The sequence below is a fragment of the Balaenoptera borealis genome (genome assembly GCF_965194805.1).
Source record: "Balaenoptera borealis genome assembly, chromosome: 20".
Lineage (NCBI taxonomy): Eukaryota > Metazoa > Chordata > Mammalia > Artiodactyla > Balaenopteridae > Balaenoptera > Balaenoptera borealis.
In genome coordinates this window covers 11154739-11176517 of record NC_138879.1, presented here as the reverse complement: position 1 = coordinate 11176517, position 21779 = coordinate 11154739, and the positions used below count along the sequence as shown (strand labels likewise).

The following is a 21779-nucleotide window of genomic DNA, read 5'->3' as shown; positions in this document are numbered from 1 at the left end:
AGAAGCATTTATGTAAAATCAAGCATTTAGTAAAATCCATACAGAGGAACCAAGGGAAATGAAAATAATTCTAGGTCCAAATCTAATCTTATAAAGTTCCTTCAGAAGGTATAATTAGGAAAGAAATTAAGGGTAACTACAGAAAAACACAGAAGCAGAAAAACCCTACAGTCACAAACGCAACATCAATAAGCTCACATGGTCCATTTAACCCTGGATGTTCCCACGTGTCCCCCCTGCCAATGGCATGAAGGCGACACACCCCTGCCGAATCCAAGCCTCCGGATGAGTTAACCTTTCTCTCAGAGATGAAGAAACTGAGGGCCAGAGTGGTGAAGTCACAGGTCAAGACGACCCTGCCGACAGGGGTGGGTGGAATCTTCCATTTGGGATCCAGAGCAAGTGCCCCCTGCCTCAGCCACAGAGGTTGTCATGGGCTAGTCTTGAAAACAATGTCAAGTTTTGCAGAAAAAGGAGCAGGGACAACAAATGAATACTCTGGGTCTTATTTTTGTAGTTATCAAATAACTTCACGCAGGAGGCCTGGGAAAACAACTTTGCTTCCCTCCCTTAATTTACTAACCTAAAAAGGCACCCATTTCTATGGTAATGGACATGCTGGTACAAGTTTACATCCAACAAGAACAGATGTTCTGGGTTGTTTTGTTTTGTTCTGTGTTATGAAAAAATTGAAACTCACACAAAAGTAGAGAAAAGAGTCTGGCAAACCCCATGTAACTGCCACCCAGACCATCTTGTGCTCTGGGGAAAAAATATTGACAGCTCTGAATTTCTCAGAGGTTTGGAAAGAAGCGTCTCCTTGGCTGGCAGAGCCACGCGTCCACCCCACAGCCAGCCCTGGTTTCCTTACACGGCAGTACCTGAACGTGCCGGCTTCCTGCAGAGCGTCCTGATTGGAGGCTTCCCTCACCACCCAGTCCTTCACATTGTAGATGTAGTTCTCTTCTTGCTTCTTTAAAAGGACATAGAGGCGCATCTTGGCGACCCGTAAGAAAGCGGCTATGGAAAAGCAGAGCAGATGTGCATTCAGCACATCCCCGGGCACCGAGTGGTAGGCTCTGCATCCCTGACCCGCCCCAGCAGGAGGGTAAGCCCGTTTCCTTTGGGCAGGCCAAGTCGACAGAAATCCCAGAGGTGCACTTAGATTCCCAGGGGGCCAGCTGCTTCTGGGAGCCACAGAAAGCTGCAGCGGGGCGATGATTCATGGTCCAAAGGAGGAGCCCAGGCTGGGGTGTGGGCAAGAGGGGCCCCACACCTGTGTACTCACCATCTTCATCTAGGAGGCTGAGGAGAATGGACACCCTCCGCACGCTGCGCTGACAACCCTCGTTCTGGTCTCTGAGCATGCCCACGGCGCCCTGGATACAGCTTCTCAGCAGCCTGGTGGTGTCCAGGATCTGCGTCTGTCGACAGAGACAGTCAAGCCTTCCGTTTCTGTCACTTACAAGTCAGGAGAAGCCAGGCGACACATCATGGGAGACAAGGTCTAAGCGCTGTGAGCAGGGGGCACAGCGTTCCTCCTGCCCAAGCTCCCGCCACGTGCCCTTGCCAAGTTCCCCTTAGAACCACTGTGAGGGAATTCCCTGGCGGTCCAGTGGTTAAGGCTCGGGCACTTTCACTGCTGTAGGCCTGGGTTCAATCCCTGGTCAGGGAACTAAGATCCTACAACCCACGTGGTGCAGCCAAAAAAAAAGGAAACCACTGCAAGATGATCCCGTGTGCCTGGGGACCCCATCAGTGGTCAAGGATCAGAGCAAAACTGACCAGGGGACACCAGGAAAAGCCAAGGTCAGATCTGGTACTGGTAATTCACCTGCACTTGCAGTAGCAGGGGGAGGAGTGCCGGGCTAAGCCCTGGACAGCTGAGTCCACTCCTCAGAACCCTGGGGACACGTCTAAGGAAGGGCAGCCCAACAGCACGGAGGCTCAGAGGACTAGCAAGAGCAAGAACTCACATCACTGCCTGGTCCAGAGGTCGGGCTGTCCATTGCCTCAGAACCTTCTGTCTCCATTTCCACCTCTGCCACTTCCCCTGATGTAGCCGCCTCAGTTTCCATCACCTCCTCACCATCGTCTTGGGCCCTGTGTTCCACCTCCACTGCAAAGAAGCAAAACAATGGAGTTACTGTTCAGAGGTGGAAAGGGAGTGCTGGCAACAGCCTCTACAAGGTGTGCTGGGGCTCTAACCACCGGGAGTTCCCCGGCACCAGCTCAGGGGAGGGTCCCCAAAGGAGAGGCCGTCAGTCATGCAGATCAGCCTCTGTCCGCCCACTGGATGTGGTCCACCAGTGCAACCCGAACCTCCGTCCTGGGCTCGGATGGCTGATCTGGGAGCCAGGGCACACAGAATCTGACATGTTCCACAGGCACCTGCAAAGACCTACCTTTTCTGTGGAAATACTGTCTTCGCCTGGCCTTGGAAAGCAGTAGACAGTGCCCTCGATTCATCATCACTCAGTTCAGCAAACATGTCCCGAGCTCTTGCCGAGGGGCAGGTGTTGGCCCCAAGGGAACGGTGGCCTAAGGTCCCGTCCTCGCGGCGCCGCACACACCTCCCTGCAGCCACTCCCACCATCCTGTCTCCCCGAGGACCTCTCCTCCACACTCACACTCAGGCTGATCTTCTGGTTTAAACAGCTGGCTGATGGCCACATCTTGCAATTTAGTCACGTCCGAAACCATGACTGTGGATCTCCGGAGGTCGTCGATGTGTACAGACTGCCACAGCCCTGGGAAAACAAGCCCCAGAAGCTTCCCTGTCTCCTCTGGTTTCTTCCTGTCAGTCATAAGCAGGGATACACTACCAACCCGATGTTTCAACACACTGCTGAATGAACGATTTGTATCCTGAAGTCTAATTTCTTCAATATACACAGGAACCATATAGATGTCATGCTATAGCTGTTAGCAACTTTAGCATAAAAATCAGTTTTAAGAACTGAAATGACTACCTTGTAAAAAAGTATTTGAAGAAGGCTTGTGATTCTTTTATAAATTTGTTATTAAACTTGCTGTATCATAATTAGTAGAGAGGTGTGAGACAATGGCAAGCTTTGCCCCCATTAACTATGAAATTATTAAAGTAAACTGTTATTTGCCTATTTCTAGAATACTAATTTTCTCATACAGGGGATTCCTTGGAGATACTTTGGGATCGGGTCCAGACCATCACGAAAAAACAAATATTACAATAAATCGAATCACACAATTTTTTTGGTTTCCCAGTGCCTATAAAAGTTAAGTTTACATTATACTGTATTTTATTAAGTGTGCAATAGCATTATGTCTCAAAAAACAATGTACATGCCTTAATTAAAAAATACTGTATTGCACACACAAAAACATAAAACAACCAAAAAAATACTGCACTGCTAAAAAAGCTAACCCTCATTGAGACCTCAGCTAGTCGCAGCAGTAACATCAAAGGTCACTGATTCCACATCACCATAGAACATATGATAATGAAAATGTTTGAAATATTGCGAGAATTACCAAAATATGACACAGAGACATGAAGCGAGCAAATACTTTCAGAAAAATGGCACCGAAAGACTTGGCCTTTCGGCCAAAAAACCTTCAATTTGTAAAAAACGCAGTATCCGTGACGTGTAATAAAGCAAAGTGCAATTAAACGAGGTGTGCCTGTGTAATAAATATTTGGCGGCTCATTCCTCAGGAAAAAGAGAGAGAGAGATTTAAGATAGCGTTTCCCCACCCCAGAAGCAGGCATAAAGTATCCATGCATTCATAACACTGTTAGCTGGAACTATCTCTCTGCATTATCCATATAGTAAAAGGTGAGGAACCAGAGATTAATCAAGTGTTTATCGACAAGTGATGAAAGAAGTGCTATATGTTGGAACAGCCAGTCTAAAGATGAGTGTTTTTTGCATTAATCAGCAGTAAGAAATCTAAATTGCATCTGAAAAAAATATTGTTGAGATTAATATTAATGTTCCAATGTCAGACCTTGTACATCATAGGACCAAATCGGAAATAACTTAAACATCATTAAACAAACATATTCACTAATATTTTGGTCCTACCTCCATGGAATCCTACATAGGACGTTCCACTTCCCATCCGGGACAGTTTTGTGATGAAATAGACTAAGACATAGTCCTTATTTCCTTGTATCTTGTTGATTTCATTTATAGCAGAATACCTATTTTAAAAACAAACAAGCAAAGACAAAATAAATCAAAACAAAAACCAAGAAAATAAACAAAACGGATGTTGTAAAATGGCTGAAGGGTGTCCTCGGAGCAGTCAAGTTCCATCTCACATTTTTTTAGCTTTAAATAGATTTCATACCCTCAAGCTTGTTATCCTCTCTTACAAGAGAATGGGAGCAAGACCTCTCTAAGTAGGCTCATCTCTTTCCCCCATTCTTGCATCTCTCTGCTTTGAAATGGCATTTTTTTTTTATTGGTCAGGAACCCTATCTTACAATCCTTGATGGGCTTGCTCTGATGTTACTAAGGTAAGGCTGGCGGACCTTTCCATTTCAAGAAACAGAGTTCTGTGAACAGACAACCAATGGCCAAAGACAACCAAGATATGAAATATGGTTTCCAATGCTTTAGAAGGTCCAGAAATTACTTTTACTTTAACATCAAGTAATAAGGGAACGTAGTTAATTCTAAAAGTATCAAATTTCCCCTACAAACAATATAAAGCTGCCCAACAAATACAACTGAAAGCATTTAAATACCATTATGGCCCTTCAACTTGCAATAAATTCATATCATGTAATTTAAAATGAATAATGACCAAATTATGTCTGCTAACATATGTTCCAAGGATACTCTTTTATATCCTGCTAATATTCTGTTATTTACACTTCTTGCATTTGGCTATTTTTGTGTTGTTATGAGCCTTTTCTCTCTTTGTTTCTCTAGTCCACATTTAGAGGAATAAAAAGGGAGAATAATTTTTATTCTTATTTTTATGTTTATTCTGATACTATACAGTTTTCAGGGAAGAAATTCTTTAGGAGCTCCTGAATAAATTTGGAGTTTCCTACGTAGTTTCTGAGAAAAATAACAAAAACATACTTTGCTGAAGCGATGAGCTGAGCACTGTGAATTCCATCTTCAAAATTTGTTTGAATAATGAGGATTTTATAACTGGCTTTGTGAGCTAAGCAGTTTCTGAAAGAAAAAGGAAATTATCCAAGTGAGTTTTCTGTCCTAAAAATTGATGATAATATTCTCCAAAGTGATGGGAAATAGAGGGGGTATATAGAAAAACTATTCAGGTGGGATTTTCCTCTGTAAGTAAGGTGAGTAGACAATCCAGTGGAGAAAGAAAAAAGCCCCAATAAATGCCTCCCAATGAGGCATAAGGATGCTGGATTCAGAGAGGGCTGTTTTCGCAGAGGATAACAGAGATGAGAAGGACACCTGGAGAATTTAACGACATCCTTTTCAGAGTCACATGTCCTCAAGGTTCACTAACCAAAACTGGTGAGAACACCAGTGGTTACCATAGCCATACATATGAAATACAAAGTGATGGATCCTGAGGAGGGAGAGGAACGGGAGGGGAAGGCAGGGACCCTCACCGAACTTCCCTGAGGAAGGAGTACTCAGTGTCAAACTGCTGCAGTGACAGGATGGTGAGTTTCAGAGCCCTGTCCTTTACTTCTGATTCTAAAAGCTCACAGTCATGACTGGTTAGCAGTCTGGAGAACGTTGTGATCTGCAAAGGCAGGAAATGCAAATAATTTGCTGGAATGCAAGAAAGCGTCGCACATCCGCTAGGTTTAGATCCCAGAAACATGAGGATGTTCAGCAAATATCTTCTATGGGCTCCTCATTGTGCAGTTGGTACACAGAGAAAAGAATACAAACCCAGTGGAGTTTTCCAAAACGAGGCAGTGCTGAGGTAAACAGAACCTACAGGATCAAACGTATTGGAGAGAAGAGTCACCCTGTCCCTAAGATGTCTTCAAGTCTTCTTCCTAGACTCCAGTGTCTTTTCCTACTTTGGATCCTACTGACAGTTCTGATGATACCTTAGGGCTCAGAACAAATGCCATTTCTCCTTTGCAATCTTACTTCATACTTTCAGATGGAGTTGGTCATTCATGTCCCTTTTTTCCCACAGCTGTTAGCAATTCTCCCCTGCCACTGGATCACACCGCACAGTGCAACAAATACACTCCTTAAGGGCATGCTGATATCCTAGGTCCTGAATTATTATCTCCAGGCTGGCCTTACCACTGAGCTTCCTATTCCTATATCCAACTGCATGATAGTCTACCTAGATGTTACAGGAACATCAAAGCCCATCCCAAATGGAATTCACCACTGCCTCTGCCAAACTTGTTGCTCATACCTAGATTGTGATTAACCAAACTTTTGGTCATCCAAGGAAGAATCCAGGGAGTAATGTCTAGCCTCCTCCATCTCCCAGAGACGCTATATGGAATCAATCATTACCTCTGCCAATCTGCATCCTTACTATGTCTCAATTCCACCCATCCATCCTCTACTTTGACTGAACTGGTACTGCAGCCTCCCTACTGGTCTATCTTTTCTGTGAGTCTTTTATCGGATTTTTTCCTCCCTCTCTCAGGCAGTGGGACACATCTCCACACACATTTCTCCATCACTCCCCTCTATACAAGAAAGAAAAAGCTCCTTGGTGCCTCTGACAAGACCCTCCATGAAGTCTCTCCGGCTATATCTCATCCCCATCTCTCAGCACTCGCAGCCTTGAACTTTAAGCTTCATCAGCGTTTGACTCCTGGTTTCCTGCACAGACTGTGTTGTTTTAAACCTTGACATCCTTGCTCAAATAAGGTCCTCTGCCTATAAATACCTTCCCAACCATACTTTACAATTAGCTTGACGGTCATCTCTTAAAGATGGGTTCATGCGACCTCATATCCTGATCTGTGTTGCTCCTCTTTGCCTCTGTGGATAGCACTATCATGGATATCAACAGTACCCGTTCATGAGTGTCTTTCCACCTTACACTGTATGTAGACCAAGGACAAGCCCTGTGTTAATTCATCTTTATATCCCCAGAGTACTCGAATGTGGTACCTCATTTGTTGAAGTGAACACTGTGCACAGCACTGCACAAAAATGGGCACTCAAAACTTGGTTAAACTAACATGTATAAATATACAGGTCTCCTTGCACTTGCCATGGAGAGGAACCAAAAGTCTCAACACATTCATTTACGGTTCCTATACACTGACTTGCAAAGAATCTTGAATTCTTGATGCTAGCGAGTCAAGGACCCTGAGGTAAAAGAGAAAAAGGGTAAAATATAGAAAGATAATCACCTCTGTGAAGACGGCACGGCGCTCCGAATCCATCGTGCAAAGGTGAGCCTGGAAGAAGTCTGCAAAGGAGTTATGCTGCTGCTTGTAATAGTATACTTGCGACAGGGACTGTGCGGTGAACAGGCCTAGTGAGGAAGCGTTCAGCCGAACCACAGCATCAGGTGTGGCACAATCCAGCAGCACCAATTTGGCCTGCTCAGATACCTTCTGGTAAAGCTCATCAGTCAAGACCTTGTGCCCTAGCCGCTCTATGACCTGGAGCACCACAGAGGCACACGTGTCTGAGTGGTAGCCCATGAAGACATCAGAAGGGCTGTATTTGGGTCTGGCTAGAAACTGCTCTGCTTTCACATCTATGAACTTCTCCACCCAGACCTTGAGCTCTTCCACAATATTCTTCTGCCATTTCTCCAAAACAGTGTTGATGTCCAGATAGTGCTTCTCCAGCCGGTTAATGAGGGGGATGGGAAAATGTTTGTAGACGACATCTTTCTCCTCAATGACTATCAAGCGGAAGTCTGGGTGAACCCGACATTTGACCCGATGGGTCCCCAGACCGAGGTCCACGTACTTCTGGCCGCCGAGGTAGACGTAGTACTGATTGAGCGCATCATAGAGGCTCTCATAGAGGTTCTGTAGATTGAGCAGCACCACCATCTTGCCGGTTTCCATGCATATCTTCACTCGGTTGATATTTCTGCAGATCTGAGTGTACTCTTGGTCCTTGGGAAAACTGGATCCAAAAATAATCTCTGGCTGGTCTGCACTGAAGAATGCCTGCTGCAGGATCTGCAGGGCCACATAGTTTCTGGTCAGCACAAGCAGGTAGCGGGATTCGGAGTCATCCAGCTCTCTGCCAGACGCCTTCTGAAGATCACCGTATATGTTCTGCTGGATCAAATGCATGGTGCTGACTTCTTCTGTGCACTTTGCCTCGGGTAAATTGGATGAAAAAATATCCAGGGCGTGGATGTCGTCTTTGCCACTGAAGTTCCGAAGGACAGCTTGTGCAATGTCTTGAGGGGAAGGCTCTTTATTAGAGGCTTTTGCCGCGGCAAACACCATTTTGATGAGGCTGTAGTAGTCACGAAGCCCAAAGAACTCCTTGTCCTGCCTCTTACATACCGTTTCATAGGCTTTGGCAAAGGATGCAAAGTATCCTCGGACTCTTTCTTGGACGAGGGGCTCTGAAGAGCAAATTCCCCTGGCGCTCTCAATGAGCTCTCTCTTGTTGGGGCTGCCACGTGACACAAAAATACCCCTGTTCATCTTGGCGGGGTCCAGGGCCCAGTTGGAAATGCCTATGAAGCCAACTTTTTTGTGGGGGGCGGGATCGTCTTCAATGCATCCATCTTCCAGCAGTGGGTGCAGAGCCTTCAGAGGCATTTTGGGCGAGTCTTCTGCCAGTCCAACCTCATCTAACACCACCACGGAGACGTACTGCTCCAGGTCCTTCCCCTGTTGGAAGCGGGCACACTGCTTGAAGGTGCCTATAATGCCCTGTGGGGTGGAATGAGGGCTACACTGGAACGACACCAGATGGACCTGCTTCAGGCTCCGGAATAGGTCCGAGTGCGCAGCCTGGCCTTGCATGGCATCTGCCACGATGGTCTTGGCGAGAGATTTGGAGCTGCCAGGCTTGCCCACCAGGAAGAGAGGAATCTTGAGCTCGATGCAGATAACCATCATGAAGACATTCTCCTTCAAAGCCAAGTTCTTAGCGATGGTTTTCCTCAGAGATACGTCATTCAGAAAAAGATCCTGGGTTAGTGTTATCTCATGCAGGATAATCCTGCTATCATTATATGGTTCTGGAAAGAACTTGCAAATGGCTTTCCGATAAGATTCCTTCTTCTCTAAAGAGGCGTGGTAACATACCCCGATGGCCAGCACCAAGGACCAGAGGATGGGATCTCTCTCAAAGTCATTTTGGATGACACCAGACTCGCAGGGAAGGGAATCCAGCTTAGACAAGAGCATCTCACTGTGGTCGTAAAACCATTTGAAAACTTTCACACAGCGCTCTACATCCCTGAGGCTGACAAAACTGCACTCATTTTGTCTTTTCCTCATGAAACCCTGAGAGGCAGAAAGCACTTCGGTGATCACACGAGTCTCGCTCTGCACCATCACGATGGAGTTCACCAGTCTCTGGACAATCTGCTGGATGTAGAGCTTTTCTGCAGAGTCATTCAGTTGTCCGAAGTCCCACACCAGGGGGATCAGGCTCGGCGGCAGAGCGTGAACGCGGTACACCAGCTGCCTCAGGGGGATGGAGCCAAGCCTCTCCGCCGTCTCTTCTGCACTAACCCTGTATCCCAATCCAGCTGACTCCAGACGGCAGATCATCTCTTGGGTGTGCTTCCGGTAAGGGTTGCAGGCTGCTATGATATGCAAGCCAGAATCCTTAACCAGGGGCTTGCCACCCACTGTGCGGTCACACAGGACCTCTTTGATGCAGCTTATGGCCTCCGTAGTGTTGGCTTCATCAAAGAACAAGATGGTGTCTAACTGAAATTGGTCCTTATTGAAGCAGGCGAGCGCTTCGGCCTCCCTGACCTTGGAATAGATCATGTTGGCAGCTGTTCCTCCGTGAACCTTGACCAACTTCATGGTGTCAGTGTCAGCACCCCCACGCCGCAGGTCACTGAGGAATTTAATGAGTCTTGTTTTCCCACAGCCGGTTTCTCCCATGATGATGACAGGGATGCCACACCGGAAACGCATCTCAATGGCAAGGATCTTAAGCATATTGTCCGTTGTAAGCTCGTATGTTTCATCAGGGTCGATGGGCCACTGGATCCCCAATGCCAGGCACAGCTTTTCAAGTTTCTCATGTCTGGGCAGCTGGTCAAAGTCCACATTGAAGGGCACCCTCTGAAGCAACAGGCCCTCATACAGTTGCACTGTCATAACATCCTTCTTGATTACTTCCCCACTCAAGCGGTCAATGGCGTCAACACCGCCGTTCTGATTGGGCTGGAAATGGAAGCCTATGAACGTCATGGATGTGTGGTCACTGTTGAAGAACACATACGGGTGGGGCTCTGACTCCCACCTCTTCCGGAGAGAGAAAGGGGCAAGATCTTTTTCCTTGACCCCGTCCATGGTGACCGTGTACTTCCCTGGGCTTTCGTCGGATGTGTGAAGTGTAGGTGTGGCGAAATCTCGTGCCATGAAGATCATGAAGGTGACCACAAAGTTCTTGAAGCCCACCAGAGTGTCTCCAACAAAGCTGGGATCGCAGAAGAGAGAAGCCTCACAATCTCGGAGCTGGTAGTTCAAGAACCGAGCAAAGTTCCAAAGCTCTGACCAGGATGGGTTTATCACCCCACAGTAAATCAGGAGATGTTGGATGCATTCACCGGGGTTGCCCTCAACAGAGCCTTTTCGGTACTGAAATGTGTCTAGGTTTTCTTTCTGATGGAACCGCCTTAGATATTGGTAAGGTCTCTGGAGTGTTTCACTGCAGAACGCTCTCTGATCCATTCCTGGCTCTTCATAGCTCCACTGAGGATCCAGCTCCATGTTGATCACTTCTTTGGGAGGCCTGCACGTGACTTTGGGGAAGATGTCTAGAAAATTGAACTGGGGGACAAGTGTACTCTGGAAAGGAGAGACACAAATGAAATGAGTTATGGCTGAATTTCCTAAAAAATGTTTTTGTGTTTTAATCCTCCACATGGTCTAGACTGCATGGACCTTTATGAAAAATCACTTTCCATGAAGGGACTTCTGTAGATTCCTCTTTGCATGGGGTGTTACCTTTTGCACATTCAGGCATCGTATGAGCTGTACTGTCGATCACAAAGCCCTTTTCTACCCAACCTCTTGGAACTAAATCTCTCCATCAAGTACATACGTGTGTGTGTGTGTGTGTGTGTGTGTGTGTGTGTGTGTCCACATAAAACTCCCTTTTGTTAAGAAACTGATATGATGAAAGTCTCCTTTCCCTGTCAGCTACCGTTAGGAAAGATGGTGCTCCTCCTAGCAAATGAGTTTTCTGCATTCCGAGCACCACTGGCATTTAACCCAGATATATAGCATCCATCCCGATGAGAACAAAACAAATCTAAGATACTGCTAATTAATAAAAGAATCTTTTTATTCCAGGCGTAATTTTAAAATAAGTTTAAAGATTTGTCTTTACTAACATTGCACTCAGCTACTTTGCTAAGGCAAAAGTGGGGAATCACAAAAACGTATCAAAGCCCCCACCCCAACAGTAACATGAAAGTGCCCTGATACACACCAGCTTCAAAGGCCTCCGTGGCAGCGAATTCCCTTCCAGGATTTCAACGATATATAAGTGGCATGGGTTCCGAAGCCACATCTTCCCATTTACATCCATTAAGTACTGGAGAATGAGGAGTTTGAAAAGAAACACCCAAATTCCAGTCTGCACCTAAAGACAGAATGACGTGGGTCTGTAAATACCTACACAAAAGACACCAACCCTCCCAACCCTAAGGACCCTCTTATCCAGCTCTTTGATATGATGATAGTGAGTATCAATACATGTACAAAGAAGCAAGTCTTTATACTGCGGAGGGGGTAGGGCAGGATGTGGGAGCTGTGTCTTTCCCAGCGCGGCCACTCAGCTAGAACCTGAGGGCACTTACTGAAGAGGTCACGTCAAAGTGGAATACAATGGGTCTCCTCCGATACCGGGCGTCCAGGAAAGGCAGGAGGGAGCCCAGGACTTCATTCTCATCCACCTGAGGGTTGATCAATCGAATAATTTTTAGAGGCACTTTTTCTCCATTAAACTTCATTTTCAGTTGGCCGTGCAACCTCTTCACAAAGAGAGACCTTCCTGTGACGTGAACATACAAAAATTAGGTGCCAGGGCTGCGGATCAAGAGTGAGAATGTCCAGAAAGAGTCACTACAAATCGTTTCTCTTTGTACAAAATTCAGAACTGATGCACCTAACATCGGGTTAAAGGACACACGTTCGAACCCTCAGATTTCCTTGCTGTTACCCACCCACCATCCTTGCTGCTTCCCGGGACTAAGGATGGCAGTCTGAGCGTAAGGACAGAAACAGCAGAGGTCGCTCCCGGGGGCGGGGAGCAAGTTTCACTGGAAAGAAGGTAGTACCGTTAAAGGGATACAGTCAACAGAATGGAAATCATGATGCTGACTGAAGGCAGAGGCATCCGTTTCTTCTCAAGACGGAGTAATTATACCTCAGCCTGCTCAGGACCCACATCAACCCCAAAGTAGCCAATGGACTTAAAAAAAAAAAAAAAAAAAAGAGGAAACTGCAGAGATGCTAGTTTAAAGGAGGAAGATGGCTCAGCCAAGCTGGAAACCATGTGAGAAACGGTGTCCCGCTCCAGTACGGGTCCCGATTTACAACTTCAGGTGAGTCAGTCCTCTGGAGACTCAGTTTCCCCACCTGCAAAAGGGCTCATCTGAGCTCACCCCCCCACCCCATTGGACAGGGAAGGGCCATCAGGTGGTCCCTGGGACTCAGGGACCCAGCAGCCATCATTACCGACACCCGCTCTCTGCGAGGCCACGATCCCAACACACATGTGGTCCCGGAACGCGGCAGCAGCTGACGGGGTCTGTTCCGGGACCCGGAAGTGGTGAGCCAGGTAGGCCTGGATGTCCTTGAGGGGCGCCTGGGGGGTGACAAGAACCTTGTGCTGGCTGAAGGCCGAGGGGAGGTAGCAGTGCTCCCGCTCACAGTCACACACCATCACGAGCCGGTAGTGCTCCTGGTGGCGCTGCAGGCACAGGCTCAGGAAGAGCTCCTCCGCCCGGCAGGCCACCTCGTAGCTCAGCTGGTCTGCGTACAGTAGGCTGTAGACCCTGAGTCCCTGGGAGCCCGGGGTCAGGCAGCGACGCAGGAGCAGCGCCACCTCCTCGAACGTGGTCTCTGGGGTGCAGAGCAGCACCTCGTCGTAGGTGGGCAGGGGCTGGTTCGGGGCCTGCATGTAGATGGCCAGGGCGGCTGGCAGCACCTCAGAGTGGCCACAGACGATGAGATTCGGCTGGCCGTCCTGCAGGCCTCTGGGGAGCTCCCGCTGCACAGGGGGCCCAGCCATCCTCGCCAGGCGAGCCAGACAGTGGCCAAGGGCCTCCAGGTCCAGGCAGTGAGGCAGGAGGACACTCATGCACGTCATCGACTGCTTCATGATGACCCTCAGCTTGTCCACCAGTCTGGGCTCAGAGAAGAGCAACAGTGGCAATCCTTCAACCACTGTACTCTCCTGGTGTGTGGCGGCCCTGCCATCGGGCCCCCGGCAGGCCTCCGAGACGTCCCTTGAGGTGCAGTTGCCTTTGATGAAGGAGAGCATGGTGAGGGCGGCACTGCTGGGCACCTGCTTCCCGAGCTCCAAGCCCAGGTAAACCAGCTGCTCGGCAGTATAGTAGTTGAGGTAAAAGTGCTCAGCTCGCTTCTCTGCCACGAATCTCTCCCAGCGGTCCAGGAAGTCCTCCATCTGCCGGCAGAGGGTCTCAAGCAGCTCAGCGACTGGCCCGCTCTCCACGAGTTGGCTCACGAGCTCCAGACCGAAGTCCATCTGGATGGAGGCACCCTTCTGGGGGGAGCAGTACACCTTGGCCGTCCAGGCCCTGAACAGCATATTTCCAGCAGAGTAAAGGTTTATAAAGGACTGGACAAGCCGCTGCACGTTGCAAAACACCTGTTGCAAATGGAAGCAGGAGGCAGACGTCACAGAGCTGACACATCAGTCTAGAATAACACAAACAGATTGATAATTTGAAGGGCTGGGGTTCGTGTTTCTCCACGGTTCACTGTGTGATATCGAGCACAAGATTGATCACAGAAGGCCTTCCTTCCTCATTTCCACAGTCTCTTCTTTAGGAATCAATACGTTGTAAAGATAAAGGAAACCATTTATAAAATACAAATGAACTTTAAGGAAAAAACTCATAACCAAAAGGAGAGACCATTACATAAACCGATACGCCTTTATCATTATGATTACTTTGGATTTTCATGAAGGATGTACATTTACATCTTTAAGTATTTTGGGATGCTTGCTGATTTACAGAGTAAATCAACATCTCTTTGGGTCATGAATTCCAAATACATGCATTCTGCAGACCCACTGGCTCCACTCTCCATGGGTTTAAGAGCAGAGTGATTCCTATGAATTAAATACAAACTCAGGGCTTCCTTGGTGGTGCAGTGGTTAAGAATCCGCCTGCCAATGCAGGGGACACGGGTTTGAGCCGGACACGGGTTTGAGCCCTGGTCCGGGAAGATCCCACATGCTGCGGAGCAACTAAGCCCGTGTGCAGTAACTACTGAGCCTGCGCTCTAGAGCCTGTGAGCCACAACTACTGAAGCCTCGTGTGCCTAGAGCCCGTGCTCCACAACAAGAGAAGCCACCGCAATGAGAAGCCCGCGCACCTCAACGAAGAGTAGCCCCCGCTCACCGCAACTAGAGAAAGCCTGCGCGCAGCAACGAAGACCCAACACAGCCAAAAATAAATAAATAAAATAAATAAATTTTAAAAATAAATAAATAAATACAAACTCAAACTCTTCCGACTTTCCCAGGCACCTCAGCAGTGAGAGTCCTCAGCCCAAACAGATGGGAATAGGACACCTGCTCCAGCATAGATACAAATCCTTACCTCAGAAAACACCTCTACGACTTCAGCATTGTTGTGATCTTTCTTGCCAGACATCAGCATCAATTTGTTCAAAAGCTCCTTCAGCTCTTCTAAAGAGTAGTCTCGCACCTCCTCGTGGCCTCCGTGGCCCTCAGGAAGGATTAAGTGTAGAACTGTGTCTGGGGAAATCTGTGGAACAGTACACAATCAGAGGTCATTTTTGAGAGGCAGAGACCACCCCCCCCCCGCCCCTGAGGACAGCAACCTGTAAGAGCCACCTGCAGCTGTGCCTGGGATGTGGGGCTCACCTTCTGGCCATCCGTGGGAGCCTTGATCACATAGATGCCTCTGCTGTTGATTGCTGTCGCCAGGGACAGGGATGACAGCTCCACAGACCCGTGACTCTCCTTCACTGTCTTCAGCCACTCCAGGTTCCGGGCAGAGTCACACTGTTGGGACAGAAGGAGAGAAAATGGGCCGCAGCTTACAACTGATCTTCTTCCTGCCACTCCCTCCACCTCTGCCTTCCAGGGGCAAACTCCTCCTCCCCTTCTCCGGCTCAGCGTGCCATCACCCACAGGGGAGGCCTCCCTCATCTGCTGCCCACCACTGCCACGGGCTTTGGCTCTCCCTCTTGGGACACTTGTCAGGAGGTGTTGCTGCAATGGGCTGCTCCCCTGTGTTCTCACCCGGTGCCCTGGATACATGGATGGGGAGGGACAGGCATGAACCCAGCTCTCTGTGAGAAGGCAGCGTTGTGCCGGGCCCCCAGCTGGGGATGATGCTGGCTGTAACAAGGCTGTGAGCTCTGCTGCTCCTTCCATTCCTCTTTTGCTCCCCCATCCCTTGTGGGGCTCCAACCATCCTGTTACACAAGCTATGTATTGGGTTGGCCAAACAGTTCGTTCGGGTTTTTCCGAACATCTTACAGACAAACCCGAACGAACTTTTTGGCCAATCCAATACTATGGGCCTGCTTGGGCCCTGTGCAGATGGTTTACTTACAGGGAAATGTTTATTTTTTCTGATTAAAAGTGAATCTGTACCAATTGTGGAAAGCATGGAAAATACCAAAAAGTATAGAGAATTAAGTAACAATTACCACCATTCAGAGAAAGCCACTGGTAACATTTTAACATATTTCCTTTCAGTCTTTTTTTCCCATTCTTTTCGCATAGTAGAAATCACTCTAATTTACATGCAGTTTTGTATCCAATTTTCTAACATAATAAGACAGAGAAAGCATTTCCATATAGGAAGAAACTGTTTTTAAACATCCTTTTAAATGACTGCATTAAAAGCCTGCCATGTGAGAGTGCAATAGTTGGCAGTCATGCCCCTAGTGTTTCTAAGCGATGCTTTATTAAACTTAATCTATTTTGGAGCCAGAAATAAGACTCACCAGTTTTTGGGGCAGGTGGTGGTCATTATCCAGAGCCTTCCACAGCTCTTTCAGGTGTTGCATGAATTCATCGAAACCCGCACTCGTGTCCAGCTCATACAGCAGGGGTGCAAAGCCCTGCACAGCATCGTGGAAGCAAGCCACCCGATCCACGTCGATGTCATTCTCCCCCGCAGAGATGGAGGCCAAGTCCACGAACACTTTCAGCTCCGTGATGCCTGGGGAGGGAGAGGCAGGTGAGTGCAGGGCTACCCCGTGATGACATGAGCCTCAAATCCGGGACAATGGTCCTTACTGAAGCTATAAATGGATATTCAGTGGATTTCTAGGGTTTTTATCCACTTTTTGCTTTCGATAAGAACCTGGGGCATTGGTTTTTTTTTTGCCATTTATGTTGATACTGCTGACCAATACCTGACCTTACTGAACAGCATCAATGTCCAGGCATTGCATGGGGCTTTTGTGTATCTTACTTCATGTAATCACACAATATTGCCATTTCGTTACGAAAAAGACAGTAACATGTTGACAGTTATCTATAAAAAACGGCTGCTCATTAATCGAAATCTGTGCATCACTGTGGCCCGAGGAGCCCACAGCTGAAAGCAGCGAGTCTGTGATGAGATGAGCAGGCGGCCCCTCCCCTGTCCCTGCACACCAGGGCTGTCCACCTTCCCTCTTCCCTGGCTCCATCTCCCCTCCATGAATTAATTCTGCCAAAATCACCAAAGCCACAGAGTTAAAAAGACTGCCAAGCCCTTGCGCAACAACAGGTAGATGTGATTAAGCCAAGACAAGCTCGCCTTGGCTTCTAGTAAAAATCAACCGGAGGAAAAAGCTAAAGGGACACAATTTTAAAGAAAATGATCCCTTGCTGTTCACAGCAAGCATCCAGAGTGAGAGGGAAAAAAAGTAGCCAAGGAAATAGTTTTTACACCAGAAAATGAGCTATACTGTCCTGATATAAATGCTACCTACAATCAACGAGGCACACCCTGCACATTTACCAAAGAATACAGATGAAAACTTGCTAAGAGACTAGACTTAATTATTACCATCACTAAGAGGAAAGGAGAATTATAGGGCATGATAGTGGGGCGAATTATTGTTACAATGGCAATCATATTACAAGATATAAATGTATCAAATCAATGTGCCATACGCCCTAACTTTACACAATGCTACATGGCAAATATATTTCAATTAAAATGTTTTAATTAAAAAAATGCAGATGGCATCTCATGGTCCTTTACTCAGAACATGATCAAGGGGAGGGGCCGCCCATAAGTTTAGGAAGACCACCCTATGAACCATCTAAATATGCTCCAGACTTCCGGCCACCACAGTGATGGACTGTACCTCCGAGAGCCTCCCGGACCCAGCTGATGAACTCCTTCCTCCGGGACAGCTCCTTCAGACACTGACACCGGGTCTCACTGACGTCCTGCAGCAGCTTTTTGGCACGGATAAGCTGCTGGTTGATCCGGTCCAGTTTTTCGTGGCGAAAGTTGTCCAAGACAGTCTAAGAAAGTCATCAAAGAAAGTTGTCAAAGAGAGTCTGCAAGAGAAGGTTGTATGTGCGCTGGAGCTGGCTCCTGGACCCCCCAAAACAACAATGTTGACCATCCCAACAGTCCTTCCCACCAAACTTCCGGGATTGGCAGGTGCCTGAAGCTCTTATCCCAGATTGGACACTGTAGCCGCTCTTGCTGTCCCCCCTCGATCCATAGTAACTACAGTTCCTCTGCACCTGGCATTCTGCTAAGTAAACCTACACAAGAACCCTGCCAGGTGCACCTTGTAATTTTTTCTATTTTCTAGGTAAAGAAAAGAAGGACCAGGACAGTGACCTACTCAAGAACACGCTGCTGGGCTTCAAGCTTACATGTGCCAAATTCCAAATTTTGTGCTAAATTTTAGTCCTCATCATACCTGTCTACACAATAATATAGGTCACCGTATACCTTATAAACGCTCACCTAAAAAATCAGAAAGCAAAAGACTCACTTCTTAACTGTAACAGGTAACTTACCATGTGCCGCTCCCAGCTAAGCACTAGATGTGGAGAGCTGACAAAACAAATGGCTTTTTGGCTTCTAGAACCTAAAGAGCTCAGGTGACTCTTTACAAATATCAGATGACTAAAAGAGGATCATTGCCTTTTCCTAAATTCATGATCCTCCTGCCGATCCAAGGAAACCCACACTAGCCAAAACAGTCACACTATTGGTAAACAAAGGTAAAAACAAAGCCCTTGGCATATTCAGGCATCGAATAAAATGCAAATAACATTGAAGGAAGCTGCAACATCATCTTGCCCAGTTTTTAAGAGCTTGCGAGCGGCACCCCCGCCACCCCCACCCACAGTAGTCCCCAGTAAATAACTTACAAAGCTTAGTAAGGTGTGGAGAACACCAAAGTCGCCGGTCAGGGCCAAATTCTCTTTGACCTTCAAGATGACCTTGGCTGAGTCGACAGCCTGATGCAGGTGATGGTATTCCTCGATCTGCCGGACTCGCTCCTTGATCCAATCTTTTTGGTCACTGGGGTACAGAGCACACATGGTCTGGAGGTCTTTAGTTAGGTCGCTGTATTTATTCACAAAGTCTTTGAAGATGTCATCGATTTCCCCAAAGGTGACCTCCCCTGACTTCAGATCCTGATACAGTTGCGTAAACCTTTTGAAACAAGGACCATATAAATATTGATACATCTCTTCAGGGTGAAATATTTTCCTTTCCAACTCCTCCTCTGGCTCACTCAGCTCCTGGGCGGCTTCTCTCCAGAAGATCTGGAAGATGTGGCTGTCCTTTAGCAAGTCTGCATTTCTGGCCATTTCTTGGACTTCAGGGCTCAGGTTGTAATGTGTTGTCCACGTCGAGTCGAGGGAGGTGGCTGACAAGCTCACCGTCACGACTTGGTTTAATCTTTTCCCGCTGAGGTCTTCCGAATGTCTTTCAGCAATCTCTCCAAAATCCACTTTTGAAACCATAAGAGAATGTCAGAAGTCAAACCTCTAGTCATGATATCATTTCATTTTACTTTCCCAGTTTTTACTCCCCTCGCTGCTCTTAAGGAAATGCAAGTGAACACACTTGCTGGCATTGTTCTCAATAAGAATCCCTAAGTCTCCACCCTCACCTTGCTCGTCAATTTTCATGACAAAGAAAGCTTTGCAATTTCTGGGAGAAGATGACAGTCTGACATCTGCACATGCTTCCACTCCCTCCCCACATTCTGTTCCAATGATAGAAAAGAGATTGTTTTTCAAAAGCCATAAAGCAACAGGGCTGGGAAGGATAGAAAAGGAGATCACAGCAACAAAATTTGGGAACTTGAAAAGCAGATGTGCTAGGGGGTAAATGATGTCTTAAGCCTCAGAACGTGGGGTCCTAGCCCATGGTGGGGAAACCTGAGTCTGCCAGGTGTCTGGTGTCACAGACTTCCCCCAATGCACAGACACTGGCTGCACAGGTAACTGGAATTTGGGAGGTGGTGATAAAATAAGGAGGACTGGGCTGAAAGTCTGCTTAAGAAGTCATCAAATAGCCTCATTTTCATCCCTACCCATTCCATACGGCAGGTTGATGGCACCTCGTTCCACCCTGGCAAGCAATGGGTGGTTTATATTTTAGAGAGGATAACACGGAGGGCTCTCTGGATTGGGGGTCTCAGGTATATGGCAGAATAAAGGCATTTCCAGGCACCTATGCTTTGTCAGGAAGCTAACAGACGGTATGTACCATTAAATTTAAGAAGAAAGGAGAACAGAGGATACAGGAAGAAGGAAGGCAGTAAGACTAGATATACATATTGGACGCTGAGAACCCTCCAGACCTCATTTCTCTCTTGACTCCCAAAACCTGGCAGCGGGGCCTATACCTTCCAGGCAAGAGACTGGCGATCTAAGTAGCCCAAGAGAGAGGAGCTAAAGATACAGGCTATTTCAAAGCCTAGCCACACCACCCTCAGAATCCTCCATTAGCGTGTCAGGCACCTCTCTTAATATAAACAGATAAACAAGAATTTCTAGACAGATGGGGAAAGTCTCTAACATAAAAAATAGATATTAAAACATACCAAGAGATAAAAGCAACTCGGAGGAAATAGGAAACTATTCAAGATAAAGAAAAAGAAACCCTCTAAATCAAAAATATCAATAATCTCAGAAAGATATGATACTGCAACCATGAACAAGAACAGGATAGCAGAGAAAAAGGATCACTCAGAGGAAAAAAAGAGTTCTTGTAAATTAAATACATAAGAAGAGAAATTTAAAAATTTACTGGAAAGGTTAGAAGGTCAAATTAAGGAAACTGCTCAGAAAGCAGAACAAAACACAAAGAGATGGAAAATAGGAGAGAAAATGTATGGAAGTTAGATGACCATTCCAGGAGGTCACATATCCAACTGTGAATTCCAGCAAGAGAAAAAGTAATCACTTAACTAACACAAGAAGTTTCCCCAGAACTCAAGGACTTGGATTTCCAGATTAGAAAGACCCACTTAATTATGCCCAGTACAACAGATGGGAAACAGACCCATTCCAAGGCACATCATTAGGAAATTTCAGAATAAGGGGGACAAAAAGATCTCAAGAGCTTCCTGAGAGAGAAAACATGTCAACCACAAAGGCTAAGAATCACATCTGACTCTCAACAGCAACGCTGCAGAGACCATGGAGCCACAAATCCCAAATCCTGAAGGAAAACGTTTCCAGTCTGTACCTCTGCACCAAACAACAGATCTCATGTACGGGCAGACATTTTCAGACAGGCAAGGACTCCTGTGCCCCCTTCTCAGGAGGGACCAGAGGGTGTGTTTCACTAAAACACAGGAGTGAGAGCAGGGAGCCATGGGACCCAGGACACAGATCCAGCTGAGGACAGAAGCAGGACAGCCCTAGGACTGCATCCCTCCAGTTTGGGGAGAGTCCTTCTGAAAAATCAAACTGATTGCCTTGTGAGGAAATTCAAACGGTTGGTAAAGAGTCTGGGATTGAATTTAAAAACAAATACATTGAAAACAAGGCATAGGACAAGACAAGAATTTTAAATCTAGAGAAAACAGTTTGCAGAAGAAATGGAAGAGAATCATGGTATGTTTCATGGCTCGGTTATGAACAGTGCATTTACACAGTCGTGACTATTTAAACCCTGAGGACTGATCTAATTAAAATTATGATAAAATTGGAGGAAAGGGAGGTTGGACAGGTTATGTGTGTATGGCAGAAATTGGAAAAACAAGGAGATTTAATCCTAATTTTCCACAATGGATAATGCTTAAACCTGAAAAATCAAGGAGATATTTAAGCATGCTATTTAGAGATATGGCAGTAATCACCAAAAAAATTTTAACTCTGTTAAAAATTAACACATTTAAAAAAGCCTCCCCTCCAAGATAAAAGGCTGCTACTGTGATACACTTTTATCATATTCTATTTTGACCCTTCTCCCCT

General features: G+C 46.8%; 1 protein-coding gene across 5 annotated transcripts in view; it reads right to left on the bottom strand.

Moving 5' to 3' along the window:
- Nucleotides 1–21779, bottom strand: part of RNF213 (ring finger protein 213) — a 115473-nt gene that overhangs the window by 37399 nt on the left and 56295 nt on the right. For 4 of the 5 annotated variants that reach the window (XM_082372787.1, XM_082372786.1, XM_082372790.1 and 1 more), the window contains 16 exons: nucleotides 18711–19300; nucleotides 17681–17843; nucleotides 16322–16539; nucleotides 15228–15368; nucleotides 14941–15108; nucleotides 12824–13979; nucleotides 11944–12137; nucleotides 11574–11726; nucleotides 7322–10927; nucleotides 5588–5724; nucleotides 5079–5174; nucleotides 4068–4186; nucleotides 2631–2750; nucleotides 1977–2119; nucleotides 1289–1424; nucleotides 882–1020 (listed from right to left, as the gene is read on the bottom strand). In XM_082372787.1, coding sequence (XP_082228913.1) covers nucleotides 882–1020; nucleotides 1289–1424; nucleotides 1977–2119; nucleotides 2631–2750; nucleotides 4068–4186; nucleotides 5079–5174; nucleotides 5588–5724; nucleotides 7322–10927; nucleotides 11574–11726; nucleotides 11944–12137; nucleotides 12824–13979; nucleotides 14941–15108; nucleotides 15228–15368; nucleotides 16322–16539; nucleotides 17681–17843; nucleotides 18711–19300 — 7279 coding nt within the window. The remainder of the gene's footprint in view (nucleotides 1–881; nucleotides 1021–1288; nucleotides 1425–1976; nucleotides 2120–2630; nucleotides 2751–4067; nucleotides 4187–5078; nucleotides 5175–5587; nucleotides 5725–7321; nucleotides 10928–11573; nucleotides 11727–11943; nucleotides 12138–12823; nucleotides 13980–14940; nucleotides 15109–15227; nucleotides 15369–16321; nucleotides 16540–17680; nucleotides 17844–18710; nucleotides 19301–21779) is intronic. The other variant, XM_082372789.1, reaches the window with a different exon arrangement.